A 15,488-nucleotide genomic window follows, 5' to 3' on the forward strand; every position below is an offset into this window, starting at 1 on the left:
TATCGTCATGTATACATGACAACTATGCAAAAGGGGTGTAAATAGGGGAGCAATGCCACACAAACAGGTGTTTCACCTTTTCTTCTTTCATTTTAACTAAAAAAATATAGTATATACTACCACTCTGTACAGCCAGAAAAGCAAAGCTTAAACATACTCCAAAAAATCCCCTGCCAACTCGAAGATTTGCATGAAGCATGTGACTCCTTTGAAGAAATTAGAAAGCCACGAAACATACATATCAAGGTAAAGCTGATGTGATATCGGAGAATAAAACAAAGAACACAGAGTTACCTTGTTGCATCTGAGGATGTGGTGTGTAGCTTGGAGGATGTGAATATGGCATGTATCCTGCAGGACTTTGAGGAGCATATGGACTAGGCACTGGACTGTTCTGTTGTGCCAAAAATCTGTTACCAGAGCTTGTCTGTGGTGGCACAAACCGGCTGAAAATACAAATTAAAAAAGCTTTTAAAAGCTGGAAAAGCAAACGTAGACAAATTTATCATTTCTTCTGGAATATTGTCCATTCAGATCATCACAGTTTCTTTAAGATACAAAATTCCAACACAATCAAGAATCTCCCTCAAAAGCAGTATTTTAAACTATCAATACCTTCCAAACTTCAGTTATTACTTAAGAGTCATAGCTTAGGTACTGCATTAGCAAAAGGAAAGAACAGATTAATAACCGTTCATAAGACCCCCACATCAAGCGAAATGAAACACTGACACAAGAATCCACTAAAATAAGATCTGCAATTTCCAAAAGTTAGTTGTAGAAGTCTGAATTAAAGTGACAGCTAAGTTTTAATTAACAACTAGGTCACTAGGATTAACAAGGAGCCTTCTACTCTAAACATGATTTTTCCAGTAAGATTTTAATTATAACTTACATTCTCATAAATGTAAATCAAATAAACACTTCAGAAAGTAGATTACATGCTTTCACAACCCTCAGTTCTAGATAGCAACTCTATTAAAGTAAGCTTCTATAGAAAGAAATGGCAAAGTATTTAACACAAAGATTTTGCAAGGATTTTGAGAAGACTTTCTAATGTTCATTGTAATGTCCATAATTCAGAAAACCTCCAACATCCCTTTTAGATATAAAGGTAGAAAGGTGCAGATACAGAGCATTTAATCTGCTAAAACAGAGTAACGTGAAGTGAAATAAGTTTATTTTATGATGATATTACAGATGAAATCTGTTAAAGCCCAATAACTGTATTGAAACTACATGCAGAACTCTTTATTCTAGAATATTTTATTATATTAATTAAGACCTGGATTATAGGTACATGCTATTTGCTGACACTTGAAAGTTTAAAAAAGAACCAGAAAGTTGACAAGGATTCTGCTGGAAGACTGACCAAATTACTTGGGCTATCCTCCTCTGAGTTGCCATTTGTATAACTGTTACAGCAGTACTCCATGCCTTTAGAAGCATCTTTTCCCACCTTCTTGTCACATTGGCACTGTTACACGTGCTTGAACACTTTAGCCTCTTCTCTCCTATCCCGTGCCACGAGCCACAGCCCATGCCACAGGCAGAAAACAGAAGGGTGGAAGGAGGCAGGGGAGTCCTTAAGCATGAAAGAAAGTTTGCAAAAATTTTGGGAGGGAAAGAAAGTAGAGAATCATGACTAATCCTCAGAATACAAGGATCAATACACAGAAAAAAAGATGTTTATTTAACAGCTGAAGAAACTCACTCTGCTGTCAAACAAAAGTAAAATTTGTCTTGACAGCGATCACCTTCCACCCACGTATTTGCAACATGAATTGTCACCGTAGGAAGAATTTGCACTTTGCTGACTCTCTCACCCCATTTAAAAGAAAGTGTTTTACCTGGAAGGGCTATGTGAGATAGTGGTTTGTTGATAATTGGAAGATGCAGGACTACCACGCATGGAATTCTGAGAAATATTAAACTGTGACATCATCATCCCTATTAAAAAGAAGACAGTCGCATTACTTCACACACATTTCCTTTTTAATCAGTGAAGTCTCATTTCAGAAATTATATTCAAAGAGATTATAAACTTTATAGACACTATCACCATCTGCTTGCAACTCTCAGAAAAATTAAAAATTATCAATTCCATGTAAGTTCTCCATTTTACACCATGACATAAAAAAGTGTTCCATAAAGCAGTGTTAATTCAGTTGTAAATATTAATAGTAGTTCCTTTCTTTGTTCCTTAGGGCTTCCAAAGCCCAAGCCTACTAGCAAATAGAAACATTTTATAATAGGACATATATTCCATACCCCAGCCTGGTGTGTACAGTACTTACTGTGTCAATAAGTAAGAGATTTGGAAACTTCACAAGTCAGAAGAACACAGAAACTTATCTCCCATTTTTAGAGCAAGTACAGCAAACAATCACCTTGGGATGAACGCTTCAAGATATTCTCCTGGCTCCCATAATGCCTTGGTGGTTGCTTTCTACTCAGGGACAAAAGCTTTCTATTCCACATCCACTACACTTACAAGGAATGTTATCAAAACATTTCAATTGCAAAGCAGAACCAATATCCCAACTGTAGGCTCCCACAGCCTTTAGATCCCCACAGTCACGCTTTGAAAATTCAGGAGTTGTACTAGTTGGCAAGTCACAAGTACCAATGTGCTTGAAATGAGCTAATTTAAGAGGCATGTGAACAACTTTAATAATTTACTTGAATTTCTGGTCAGCCCTGAAGGGGTCAGGCAGTTGGACCAGAGGATCACTGTAGGCCCCATCCAATTGAAATAGTCTGTTCTGTTCTAATTCACGTCATTATTAGGAAGAACTTAAAGGAATCTCTCTTTCCTCTCTTCAATACAGGTACAAAGAATTCTTGAATAAGAGCATGACACTGGAAACTGAAATGATGCAGAAACACAAAAACTGAGACAAACTTTAAGATATTTTAATGACAGAGGTGAATGTCTTGCAGCTAAACGTGTCAGAATTCATGTGAAAGCTGCAGCTTGGGAAGTCACAAGCGACCCACAGCTGTAGGTAAAAGCACATCAGTGCTACAAATATTTTAAACCAAAGGTTAGACAGAGGGCTAACAGAAGTCCCTCATGCAGAGTGTTTGGGAGCTGTGAATCCTTGAACTGCTATCACTGAATTCAATTACTGCTATGTTCACACAAGTAAAGCTAGTTTCAGAAATCCTCCTTGTCACCCTTTTTCTCTTCACCTCTCCCTAGCAGAGAAGAGATATGATAATCCCTCAGGAATGCAGCGATTACTCCCTCCCGGTAGGTGTGAAGTGCTGCATTCCAAATATGTGTGCACACCAAAACTGGCCTACAATAGAAGTGAAACTCCATGTTGTGCTGGAAAAAAAAAAAAAATTAAAAAAAATAAAAAATAAAAAATAAAAATCAGAGATCTCCATACTTCAATACAGAGCACATTTAATTGTCCTGAGTAACAGAAGGGGACCCCTCAACTGCTGCAAGATTTGTGTAAATGGACACTGGTTGCCTTGCATAGAAGCAACTAAAGAGGAAAGTCCAGGAGTTTTGTGTTGAAGGCAGCACCCAGCAGGCCACTGTCCACTCAGCTCTCCCTGTCATTCTCAAGGAAGTTAGGTACAATATTTTAGTCAAACTACTAACCCTTAACATTCAGGTACTGCAAGCTGAAGAATGTGCCCATACTGGCATGAACTGTGAGACTCTCATTTTATGCTTAAAACACAGACTACATTTTTAAAATAGTTTTAAAATACATCTATTTTCTCCTCCCTACATTTAAAACATGTTTTGAACCACAGATGTGGTAATGAATAATTTTTTTAATGTCACTTAAAAACCCATAAAGCTTATTCTGTGACAGACAGCTTTCACTTCTCTCTCTCTGTTGAGGGAGGTGTGCAACATGGGAGGCTCAATCTAGGTAACTCAAAAGAAAAAAGAAAATAAATAATCAACCAAAACAAAAACAAAATCACCAACAATAAAAACAGTGAATCCAAAGTTTCCAAACAGATAACAAGTATGCCTGATAATGATGCAGTGAGAAAGAAGTAAAAATAAGCCAACTTTTAGTTTAAAGAGGATTTGAAATTAGTCTGTGGCCATTAGCACTAAAATATCTTTTTGTACATTTTTACATTGTTGTGACATCACTAAGCAGCAGATTTATGGCTTGCGTGTGTATTTCCATACCTTAAATATTTAAGAATCTCTTAAATGTAATCTTAATTTTGGATGTTGGTAATGTTCAGGTTTAAGAAAAAATTACCCTAGTAGTAACATTACTAGAATGATTCTACTTAACACATACTCCTAGTCTTGACTACAACTTTTTTGCTTGGAAAAAAGTGATATGTATAAACGTATTTTATCAATCCTACTAAATGCCAAAGAATGTGTTACATCACAGCTTGAGGCCACAGAAGAAATCTTGTATGATTAAACTGCTCACCAACAGGTGATTTTTCAGTTATTGAAAGTGTATGTCTGCAAAGTTGCTCCTTTTTACAAACACACTTGCACTTGACTCCTTGTATAAATGAAAAATATTACACAAGAAACTGACATTACTGAAAGATGTATAAGATCTTAATGCCCCAAAATCCACAAGTTCTGATAAATAGCTTAAAGTAAGTATTAAGTCTTTTCTGAACCCTAAGTGATGCTATGTATACTAACCTATTGCAATATACTATTTTAGCTGATATTCCAACAGAAGTTTGCTGAAAGACACAGACAAAACACTGAGAGGAAAAAGTGCAAAAATTATAAAGAAAACTGAAACTAAATGATATCTTAATTTTAAATAAATAATTACAAAGAAATACACTTCAATCATCTACTACAAGATGCAAGACAGATGTAGTTGCAAGATGGCACCCATAACCTTCTATGTCATGTGATGAAAAGTTCTAAAATAAAATTAACATTTTGCCCTTTGTACAAAGTTAGGCCTGATGCTGCATGGTGATTTGACTCAGTCTATTCAGACAACCTGGTAACAGAAAACAGACTGAAAAATCTAAGTAAAAATCTAATTTAAAAACCTAAGCTTTCATAAGAATTGAAAACAGACTATTTAGCTTTCTGAAGATGTCTTTATTTCCTGAAAAACTCTATTGAACCAAGAATTTTATTCTGCGTTTAATGTAATTTTTCAGCCAGGTGATCCTCCTGCTCTTGTATCAGAAATGAAGGCTAGGAGAAATCAGTTTGAGTTCACTTTGTCTACAGTAATGCTGGAACTGACACTCAAGGGATCATGGTGTAGAGACCCATGCCAGGCTGAGTAAACAGACAGGGGGATCCTGCTGACCTCGCTCCTTCTCAGTTGTGGGTATTACAAATATGGGGTCACAGTACCTAGCACTGATTTCACCATATGCTGGACTCAAAGGTGGAAGGATAATATTCAGAAAGAAGACAATAAGAACAGCAGAAGACATGAATTTGAAACACTAGAAAAGAGCCTAATTTAATTCTTCTACACCTATGCTTTTCCCCTCTTCCCCCTTTCTTTCCACCTTTCAGATTTCACACTTACTTTCCAATGCTTGTACTGGTAAAAGCGTTTATAACAATGTAAAATAAAATTAAATATTCAAGATAATTTTAAAGTCAGATCTCTTCTGGTTCTCTGAAACCCATCTGTTAATTTTACTAAAATAACGTCAACTATTATTTTAAGTTTCATGTTAAACTATCTTTTATTCTGAACTAATAGCTTCCTCCAAGCACAGGCCAAAGCATGTTTACTAAAGATAGAGGTGCTTTTATTTCATTGAGGATTATTCTTAACCTACTGAATCAAGCTGCAAAAGCGTTTCTTCCTGTAATGCACAGAAAGAGCAAAAATTAGAAAGAAATTAACTTGCTTTGTCTTTCTTTCAAAAACCGCTGTTGGAACAGATAATTTCAAAAATGATGTCTCTCTTTTGCACTGGCAAAAACTATTCTACTTTATGAAACTGGTGGAAAACTCTAACTCGGGTGAGTATTTCTTTTGGACCACTCTGCAAACTGGCAGAACAATCACAACTCTTCCCACAGCTGGAAAAATCATACTCCCCCACAGCTACCACTAAACACAGAATCTACAGACTGTTTTCAGAGCTTACCTTTCAGGGTGTTTGTGTGTAAGTATGTATATATATATATATAAATGAACTTACAAATATTTAGTACTGTCTTTCACATTTCCATTCCAGCAGATTTCTGCCTTCTTTCAAGGAAAATTATACATTCTGTCCGTAGCAAGTTCTTTTTAAATATTGTGTGGCTTTTTACTTACCAGTCTAGACAAACAAACCTAATAATCTCATTTCATTATTTTTCCCCCCTCTAAAAACACCCAACACTTCCTATCCCCTGTGGACTCCAGTAACACTTCCTTCTGTACCTCTTCATTACACAGATAGCAAATCTTTATCCTCACACTGTGGAAAATCTGTAAATTCTCCTACTCATTTCATAGTTTGGTATTTAAAGAACATCCTTCAAGTGCAAGTCTCCAGATCTACACCTAGAACCTGTTCAATTAATCCTTTGCTTGGTCTCTCTCCTTCTTCTTTGCTATCCAGAAATGTATCTCACTACATCTGTCAAAACAGTAAAATACGTAGGGCATCGCAAATTGCCGAGATGACGAATGACAGGGGGAAACTCTTAAGTATGGGCCATTCAGCCTTGTTGCTTATCCCGGAACTACCACTGCAATGACACACCATAATCCTACAGATTTTCACTAAGATTAAGGCATATTTTTCCAACTTCAATCATTTACTGAGAACAATATATGAACCTAGCCATAAAGAAATTAAAATAAAATAATTATAAAATAAAATCCAATCACTCATCCTAGAGATTAAATTTAGCAGTGAAATGAAACTTTTTGGTTTTTTTAAAAAACCCACCTGGTAGAGCTTATTTCCATGGTTATTCTAATACAATTGCTCTTAGAAGATGTCAAGGTACATAGCTTTATACAACTATCAAATACAAGGTAGGACATAAATATCACAGTTGTGCTCCATATATATTTGTGGTTAGTATCGGTACCCTAAACTTACAGAACAACACAAAATGCAGTCAATAAATAATCAAAAATCCTTACCGCTTTGTACCCCGTATCTGTTTTGCATGCTTTTCTCCCTGAAAACATTAGGATTCCTTGCCAGGATAGCCTGCAGCAAGACTGGTATATCTCCCTCTGGATCATCACTGCCAAGGTTATCTTTCAACTCTCTGGAATTGTGAAAGTAAGCAAATAAAGAGGCAAATGCATTTTCAAATTATAAGAAACTATGCGTCAAGTAGAAGAAAACAAAACAAAACAAAAACAAAAAACCAAAACCAAAATGAAAGAAGACAATTTACTATTAAAATGTAGAAAAAAACCACGTCTGCAAAGCTCTGTTCCCTGCCTCAATTTCTGCCCCCGCTTCTTTAAAGAATGGACGAAGAGCTCTTCCTACTAGTCTCCAAAATTATTTTCTGAAACTAAGCACTTATATATATATGGCTGTCAGTTTCAGACTATTACAAAAAGTTTCCTATGCCCACTTTTATATCGCAATTTTCTCCACAAAAGACTGTTTTAGCATAACATCAAGAAGATTTTATCGTAGAAGTGAAAATAACATACGCATGAATGTATAAGATTCAGGTTGCAGCTCAATGCTTTGAGAATCTTTCATTTTAAAAAGGGGAACTGGCATTTCTTTGACATGACAGGATTCCCTCTGAATCATAAAAAAAAAAAGCTATGAATTTGCTGTAAATGCATCCATGCTTTCACTTATTGTTTGCTTTTAGGACTTTTAAAAGCTACTTCCACTTGATCAAAATAATTGGTTGGAACACGTAGGAAAAAGACAGAGTTGGTTGTTGACAAAGGACACTGGGGAAAAATAAAAAAAAAAATAAAAGAAAAAGAAAACCCTAAAGATAATACATTAGCATACTTATTGGTTCAATTCTTAAAATATTTAAGGTCAACCCTGAATCAGAATTGGCATGGGTTTTACATGGGCATCTCAAAAAATTTTCTTTTTCTGTAATACTGGGTTTATGATTCGTCTTTGCACATTACTAACCAAAGTGGAACACAAATGAGTATTGCACAAATACCACAAAGTCTGCATTCCTAACTTGGAAGAACGGAATAGCAGCAGATCTATTATATAAAATAACCCCTACAGTTATGAATAAAGGCTGCTGGGTCATTATTAACATTCTCATGGACTGACCATTTGACACTTAATACAGCTAAGCAAGTAATCTGCTAAGCAAGCCTAATAAAAACCTTGCATGTTCCAATTTTCAGATTCTCAAAAACATCCTTCTCAATCCAGTTAATTTTGATTTCAAGGAATAAGGACAGTTATCTGATACAGCTGAAGTTCAAAATACATACATGTGATCTGTTGACACCTGATTGAGACTGTGTACAAGCTGTGAAACCAGATTTTCATCCCTGCAAGCCAGAAGGCAGTTCACCTCTTCAGCTATCCGTCCATTGAAAAGCAGGCTTTTCGTTGTTGTAGCAGGTAAAGGTGATGGAAGAGGCAGCTGGTTCAAAACTGTTATGAGAAAAGAGAAAGGAATTCAGAATCATTGCATGAAACACAAGCATACAAAGACTGGCATCTTCTTACTTCCTCATGTGATTAAGAGAGAAAACTTGAGAACTACATTTAAAATATAGGGAAGATTTTTTTTTTTAAGTCACGAACACAAACACACATGCTGGGCCCTGTTTTAGACAAAGTACTGCACTCAAGGCCACAGTTATATTACTATATTATTGTAATTTTTAAATTGTGCTAATGCAAGTATTATTTAAAAAACACACACTTTTAAAAATTATTTAATATGTTATGGCAGCTTTGGAACTCATCACAATATTTCAATCAGATCATAAAGAAGCACACTTTACTTTCAGAGGTTGTTCCTACATCTACAGATGTAACAAGGAGGTGTATCGTATAAAAAAGCCTTGCCCAGATGACTGGCAGAGGTACACAGACAGGTGAGGTATGAGCCAGAATAGGCCAAAATGATAGCTACCTACAGAATTCACCTTCATGCGTCCATGAAAACAAGTTGACTCTGACTTCAAGTTCCCAGGCTGATTAAAGCTCTGTGATAAAGGTTTTAACTGAACCATCAGAAATAGCTTGAGAAAAAAAAAAACAGTTTAAGTGAAATAGACTCTTTTGGCTCCTCTGTATTTGGAAATTCTTCATTTTTTTTAAAAAAAAAGGGTGGGAAGGCAGTGGGGAAGAATTCCATTATTTTTCCCCTCTATATAGTGTATAACACTACTGTACTTAGAAATAAATTGTAATTCAGATAGAATTGCATAATACATTAAAATAGCTAGCTTTCACTACTTTCATCAGATTACCTTAAGTGTGCCAGAAATTCGGAAAAAATTGTCAAGATCAGCAAAATACATCTATTAAACCAGTATAAATTCAGCTAGACTATTCTCCTGCCTCTAGTCATCACATCCTCCATGTTTTCAGGGTAACAGGACTTGTTCATTCCAGTTCCTTCTTTTCACACAGAGAAAAATAAGGTGAAGCAGTTAAAAGCCTTTTTTTTTGCTTTCAGCTGCTCCTGAGTTTCTAAACATGAGATAAATACAACAGATAAAGAAACAAATGTGCATAACACAAAGGCTAATCCCACAAAAGGTAGTTCAGTGCTTCAAGAAAGTCTTGCAACAGGAATCCGTCCAGTGATTTCTACCAGTAAAGTATTTTGACTTCCTTTAGGACCTTATGTGAAAATACTTAATGCTGGAAAACAGCCCATGGCCCAGAAACTTATGATTCGCATCTTGATGGGTCAGTATCAGGCATTCATAACGATACATATATACATGTCTACATACATCAGCAGCATCTTCCAATCTGATATTTCAGAGTATCAGAAGGACATGAAATCTTTTTTTTTCCTCAAATATTTCTGCTTCTTTTACTGTAGACAATTAAATTCAACTGCTGGGCATATACTTGCATTGTCTCCTGGAAAGTCTCCAAATTTCAACAGTATAATAATAAAAACAAGAGCTCAGAAAAAGTACCTGGGCCACTGAGTCCAATTATCCTCAGACAACTGAGCTATAAACTCTTCCTTATACTTTATAAACAAGATGCATCTTTGTTCCAACTGTTCTTAGTGCAATGGTTGTTCTAGAATGTCATTACAGTAATTATAAATCTCCTCTTAGTTTTTGTGAGAAATGTATTTTTGGTCACATTATAACCATTTGGTTTAGTGCCAGTATCAGCTTTTAATGTAAACAGTGCTTTTCCTTTCCTTGCATTCTGTTTTCCTGACATATTTAAAGACAGTACACACACCCCATCTGCTCCTCCTGTAGGCTCAGCAGCTGAGAAAGAAGACTGATAGCTTCAGCTGCCTATTTCCGTTCTAGCAGCCACACTTAGCATCTAAAAATGAGAATAACTTTTCTGTACCTTGTCCAAAACTAGGGAACTAGGTTTCAAGTATATTCACCATATTCCACAACTCTCTTTAGTTAGTTCAGCATCAGCTTAATCCTCTTTCTCAAGCCCCAAGTGAAGATGGTGAGATAGATATTTTAGGTAAGTACTGTATCATCTGAGGGAACTGGGGCTGTTCAGCCTGGAGAAAAGGAGACTGAGGTGAGACCTTATCGCTGTCTACAACTACTTGAAAGGAGATTGTAGCATGGAGGGTGTTTGGTCTCTTCTCCCAAGTAGCAAGTGATAGGACAAGAGGAAATCACCTCAAGTTGTGCCAGAGAAGGTTTAGATAGAATATGAAGAAAAAATTCCTCACGGAAAGGGTTGTCAGGCATTGGAACAGGCTGCCCAGGGAAGTGGTGGAGTCACCATCCCTGAAGTCCTTTAAAGGACATATAGATGAGTTTCTTATGGACATGGTTTAGTGCCAGAGTTAGGTTACAGTTGGACCCAATGATCCTGATGGTCCCTTCTAACCGAAATGATTCTATGATTTATGTTTTTTCCTTTTTTTTTTTTGTGGAGTACTCAGATATGCTACTGAATGATATTCCAACAAGCAATTCCTATATTTTGTTTCAGGTTTTCTCAAGGTTTGTTGTTTGTTTGTTTGTTTTTAACCTACATTTCACTTCATGTTTAAATTGGTGGGATTTGGACATATTTCTAAAATCCAAGCAATGACAAAACTAACATTTTCAATGCCAAATCTGATTTTGAACAGACTTACCTATAAGAACTTATAAAATAAGACTATTTTTTGTATTTTGAAAATGTAGGTATCTACTAAAAAGGTAGAAAACAGCATAGTAAATATAAGAAAAAGAAGAGTACTCACGGTCTGTAAGACTAGCAATCCCTGCAAGAGTAGTAATGGGAACATGAGGCATATCCCCATTCATCCTGAAGTTCTGGGATAGTAGTGCCTACACAGATATTTTAGTTCAGGTGCCAGCTATCATTACTTCCCATCTCCCAAGCACTAAGGAAAAAAAAAAAGAAAGAAAAAAAATTGTCAGTTTACTTTTTTAGAATTTTAAATGCAGTTACACAAAGGCAACACATATAATAACCTCAGATGCATACCAAGTAAATTTTGTCAAGAGTGGGTAGAACAATGCAGATTTTGTATACCAAATGGTACTAAGGAATCAAAAGGCAAGCTTCAGGTCTCAGAGGCAGAACCCTTCATCAAAGAACATGCAACATAAGGCAATCAAAGGAAAATTTGTTCAGGTTTTACAGTACCAATTTGAATATTGGTAACAAAGCTTCTGTTAGTTCATACTGAAGTGGATAGCTCTTAGTCCATAATCAGCCTAAGTATCAGCTGCTATATTCACTTCCCAGTTTTGCAGAAGGAAGTATTTTTCATATAAGACGAGGCTATAAACAAACACACACACACACACAAAAGGAATAACGTACAGACGTAAAATTCAAGGAGTAAATGAAGTGACCATTATAAAATCTTAGTATGTTTAATAAGTAGTAGGTATTTCCAAATTGATCTGAAAATAACACTTTAATATTAAACACTGTCTGGTTAAACTACCAGAAACTGTATCACCTCCTCCACAATAAAAAAAGGTTTAGACACCACTGAACCAACTCATTTATTTCCTGTAAAACAGAACAGTTTACATTCAACTACTGAAAAAAACTGTTTACCCCGTCACTGTAGCTCCAAAACAGCAAAAATTTACAAAGATCACACATTACAATCCGCTATTATACCAATGTAATGAGGAAAACTGAACATGATATATTCTGAAGACAAACAAAATAGATTTAAAAAAAGAACTTTATATATAATGAGTTTAGCTATTATAGAGAGGCACCTGTGTTAACAGTTTGGAAAACAGTAAGACGACTTCTTCTGTAAGTATTTATGTTATGTACTGAAGATGTTGAAATCACGATTTGCTGACAATTACTTCACAAGCCAACATTTTTGAGAATTACATATACAACACATACAAACAAAAGGATCACTGTAATTTCCTTAGTAATTTTTATCTCATTCTTTCTTATGTCCCACCAATGACAATACATAGGACACCACCACTAATAAATACATATAGATTCCAACCAGCACAACCAAATGTTTCAAGTATTTTTCCTGCTCAAAGTTGTCACAAAACACTGAAAACTTTTCAAGGTTTCCCTGTCTAGAAAAACAACTGAATTATTTGAAAAAAATACCAACACTGAGGTTAGAGAGAACTGACAATGAGCTTACTTCCTTTGCAGCACCTGCCACAGTCTCATTCTCACCACTAAATTACATTTGTTTTTAAAAAATAGAGTACAGAAACCTAGTTAAGGAAACTGCTACACATAGATATGCTTTGTGGGTTGTTGTGTTTGGGTTTTTTTAATCCAGGAGAAAACGTCCTTCAAACACCCAGAAAAGTTTCAAATACTACTCAATACTTGATGTTCTTTACCCCAAATGAATACTAATATACACAGTACTACAGTGGTTTCTTAGTTTCACAAATGAGGAAAGGAAGAGCAAGCGAGAGTATGGGGGAAAAAAAGAAAAGATAACCTAATGTTTTCCACTATAAGCCTGCAAGAACAACCCACAGGAGCAAATACTTGCAGCATTTAAGATTTCATTGAAAGGTTAGTAATTGTAGAAATGAAAGAACAGCTTCCACACAGAAATTAAATGTACAATAAAAAGGTCATGTCTGCATCAAAGCTGACTAAGGCCATGTCAGTAGTCAATATTATGGGAAATCTTGTGTGTAACCCAGAAACAACAACATCAAAAATAAATAAATAAATAGATAAATAAATGGATGAACAAATAAGTGAATGAATAAATAAATAAATAAACCTGTTCATTTTTCCTTCCTGATCACTGGGAAAGTGGTAAACATCAGGAGCAGCCACTACTAATGCAAGTTCTTTCCTGGGATTACTGCCACAATAATTTAATTATGCTGATACTCAACGGGAAAAAATCCTCCAAAACCACATGCTTAAGTTAAAAACCTTCTCCACAGATACATGATAAGAAACCCAAAATGGTAAGATCAAGACTTGAGAGTGGAGCAAGTGCAGTGAGCTACGATGGTCAGGGGAAGAGTAAGCTTCCTTTGTAAGAGGACTGTAGAAGAGGTTGGTTTGGTTAGCTAACAAAACAAAGGTCAAGAGGGGATGTGGTTGCTCTCTCTAAGGCAATCAAAGAAGCCTACAGAGGAAGAATGATACAGGGCAATGCTAACACAACAATAAATGGAGGCATGAAAATAAACAAGAAGAAAATCAGAATGGAACTTCTTGCCATCTTTGCTGCCACTTTCTGGAACAGTCTTCCACTAAGACCAGCAGAGATAAGCAACACCATTACTTTAAAGATGGATCACACAGATATTACAGAAGGCAGAGGATGTGGTTGCCTGCACCAGCTGGGAACAAGGCACAACGGTTCAAGAAGTCTCTTACACTAACAAAGTCTTTGTAACTATGATGATGTGAGTAAACAGATGAGAGTAAAACAAACGACAAAGGGAGAGAGATGGGACTAAGCGATAGGATTAATTTATACAAGAAACAATACAAAGAAACCACACAGGAATATCTGGGTCCAAATCTGTTGTGTTGAAAGCAAATGATGTCTCTTATACAACCGGCAAACAAGGTGGGATTCAATTCCAGAACCAGAGACACAGATCCAGTTAAACTAGAACCCTAATTTGATGTCTCTAAGAACGTTAATAAGCTCACTCATATAAGGAATTTCAAATATGGCAGCTGAAAATGAGATACATTATTTCTTACAAAACATCAAAACAGTAGCCAAGTCATTAATTGTTGCATGTCAAAGAAGTTTTGTTGCTTTGTTTGTTTGGTTGTGTTTGTTTTTTTTTTTTTCCATTCTCCAGCTGTAACAAACACTACATTGTAGCAGCTCACAATTAATCAAGAATAATCAACACTTCCCAGTATTAAAATAATTTTACATTATCATCTTTGTACAGTAGCTATTAGCAGTAGTACAGCATTTCTACCTCTAGATTGAAAAAATAAACCTGTTAGTTAATTTTAGCTGAATTAAGGACATCAAAGAACTGCTGCATCGGTAAGTTTGTAAACAATGCAGTGTGGTATAGCAATTCAGACAGAGAAGCAGAAATCCAAATTACACACATGCAAATGAGGTCTTACATATTCAGTATATATGTATTTGGGCTTTTGCTTCTTTGTAAGAAACAATGAATATCATAAAAAACATTTCAGGGAAGAAGAAACTACTGTACACAAAGGCAGTGATACAAAGAACCCCTCAGTGAAAGGAAAATAGTGAAATGGCAGCATATATTGAGAATAAGTCACTCATAATACAGAATAATAAAGTAAAGCTAAGCCAAGATAGCAAGGAAAGTAATATTTAAAAAAAATCATGCTAAGGATAATAACCACACATTTGAAGTGCTGTTTCTGTATGTTATCTTCTTCGGGTTTTTTTGGTCAGTAATGTATATTCTCCTTTAGTGCAAATCAATATTTCAAAGAAAATTCTTATCAAAATGTTACATTTAAAGTGTTGTGGGTTGTTACGTTTGGGGGGGTGGGGGGTGGGGTGGGGGGGTGTTGTTTGCATTTTTGGTTTTGTTTTGAGTTTGTTTTTTTTTTTAAGAGGAAAGTAAAGATGTGGTTGGTAGAACAGCGGCACAAAGTTTGGGCTGCATCATGTGCATTCTCTCTGCCATTCATCTCTCTCTATATTCTGCATTTCTTCACCATAGTACTGGCTAAAGGCAGAGTGGACAACTAACAAGAACAAAAAAAAAAATCTCTTTAGAGAGAATGGACAAGCACAGGTAAAAATCAAGGGAGGAGGAGAAGATTAAAGTAAAGTGTGAACAATTTAGGTAGAGAGTCTGTGATTGCCAGTGAAGAGACACCACAACCAGGGAATGAAAAACAAACAAACAAAACAAAAAGCCACCACAACCAACCAAAACACAAAGCAC

At 35.7% G+C, this 15,488-nt stretch overlaps 1 protein-coding gene across 8 annotated transcripts in view; it reads right to left on the reverse strand.

Moving 5' to 3' along the window:
• Positions 1-15,488, reverse strand: part of NIPBL (NIPBL cohesin loading factor) — a 161,781-nt gene that overhangs the window by 81,155 nt on the left and 65,138 nt on the right. For all 8 annotated transcript variants that reach the window (XM_065860130.2, XM_071802483.1, XM_065860131.2 and 5 more), the window contains 5 exons: positions 11,336-11,479; positions 8,394-8,559; positions 7,092-7,222; positions 1,851-1,950; positions 295-446 (listed from right to left, as the gene is read on the reverse strand). In XM_065860130.2, coding sequence (XP_065716202.1) covers positions 295-446; positions 1,851-1,950; positions 7,092-7,222; positions 8,394-8,559; positions 11,336-11,399 — 613 coding nt within the window. In that variant the 5' untranslated portion in view covers positions 11,400-11,479. The remainder of the gene's footprint in view (positions 1-294; positions 447-1,850; positions 1,951-7,091; positions 7,223-8,393; positions 8,560-11,335; positions 11,480-15,488) is intronic.

Source organism: Patagioenas fasciata, chromosome Z (genome assembly GCF_037038585.1).
Source record: "Patagioenas fasciata isolate bPatFas1 chromosome Z, bPatFas1.hap1, whole genome shotgun sequence".
NCBI lineage: Eukaryota > Metazoa > Chordata > Aves > Columbiformes > Columbidae > Patagioenas > Patagioenas fasciata.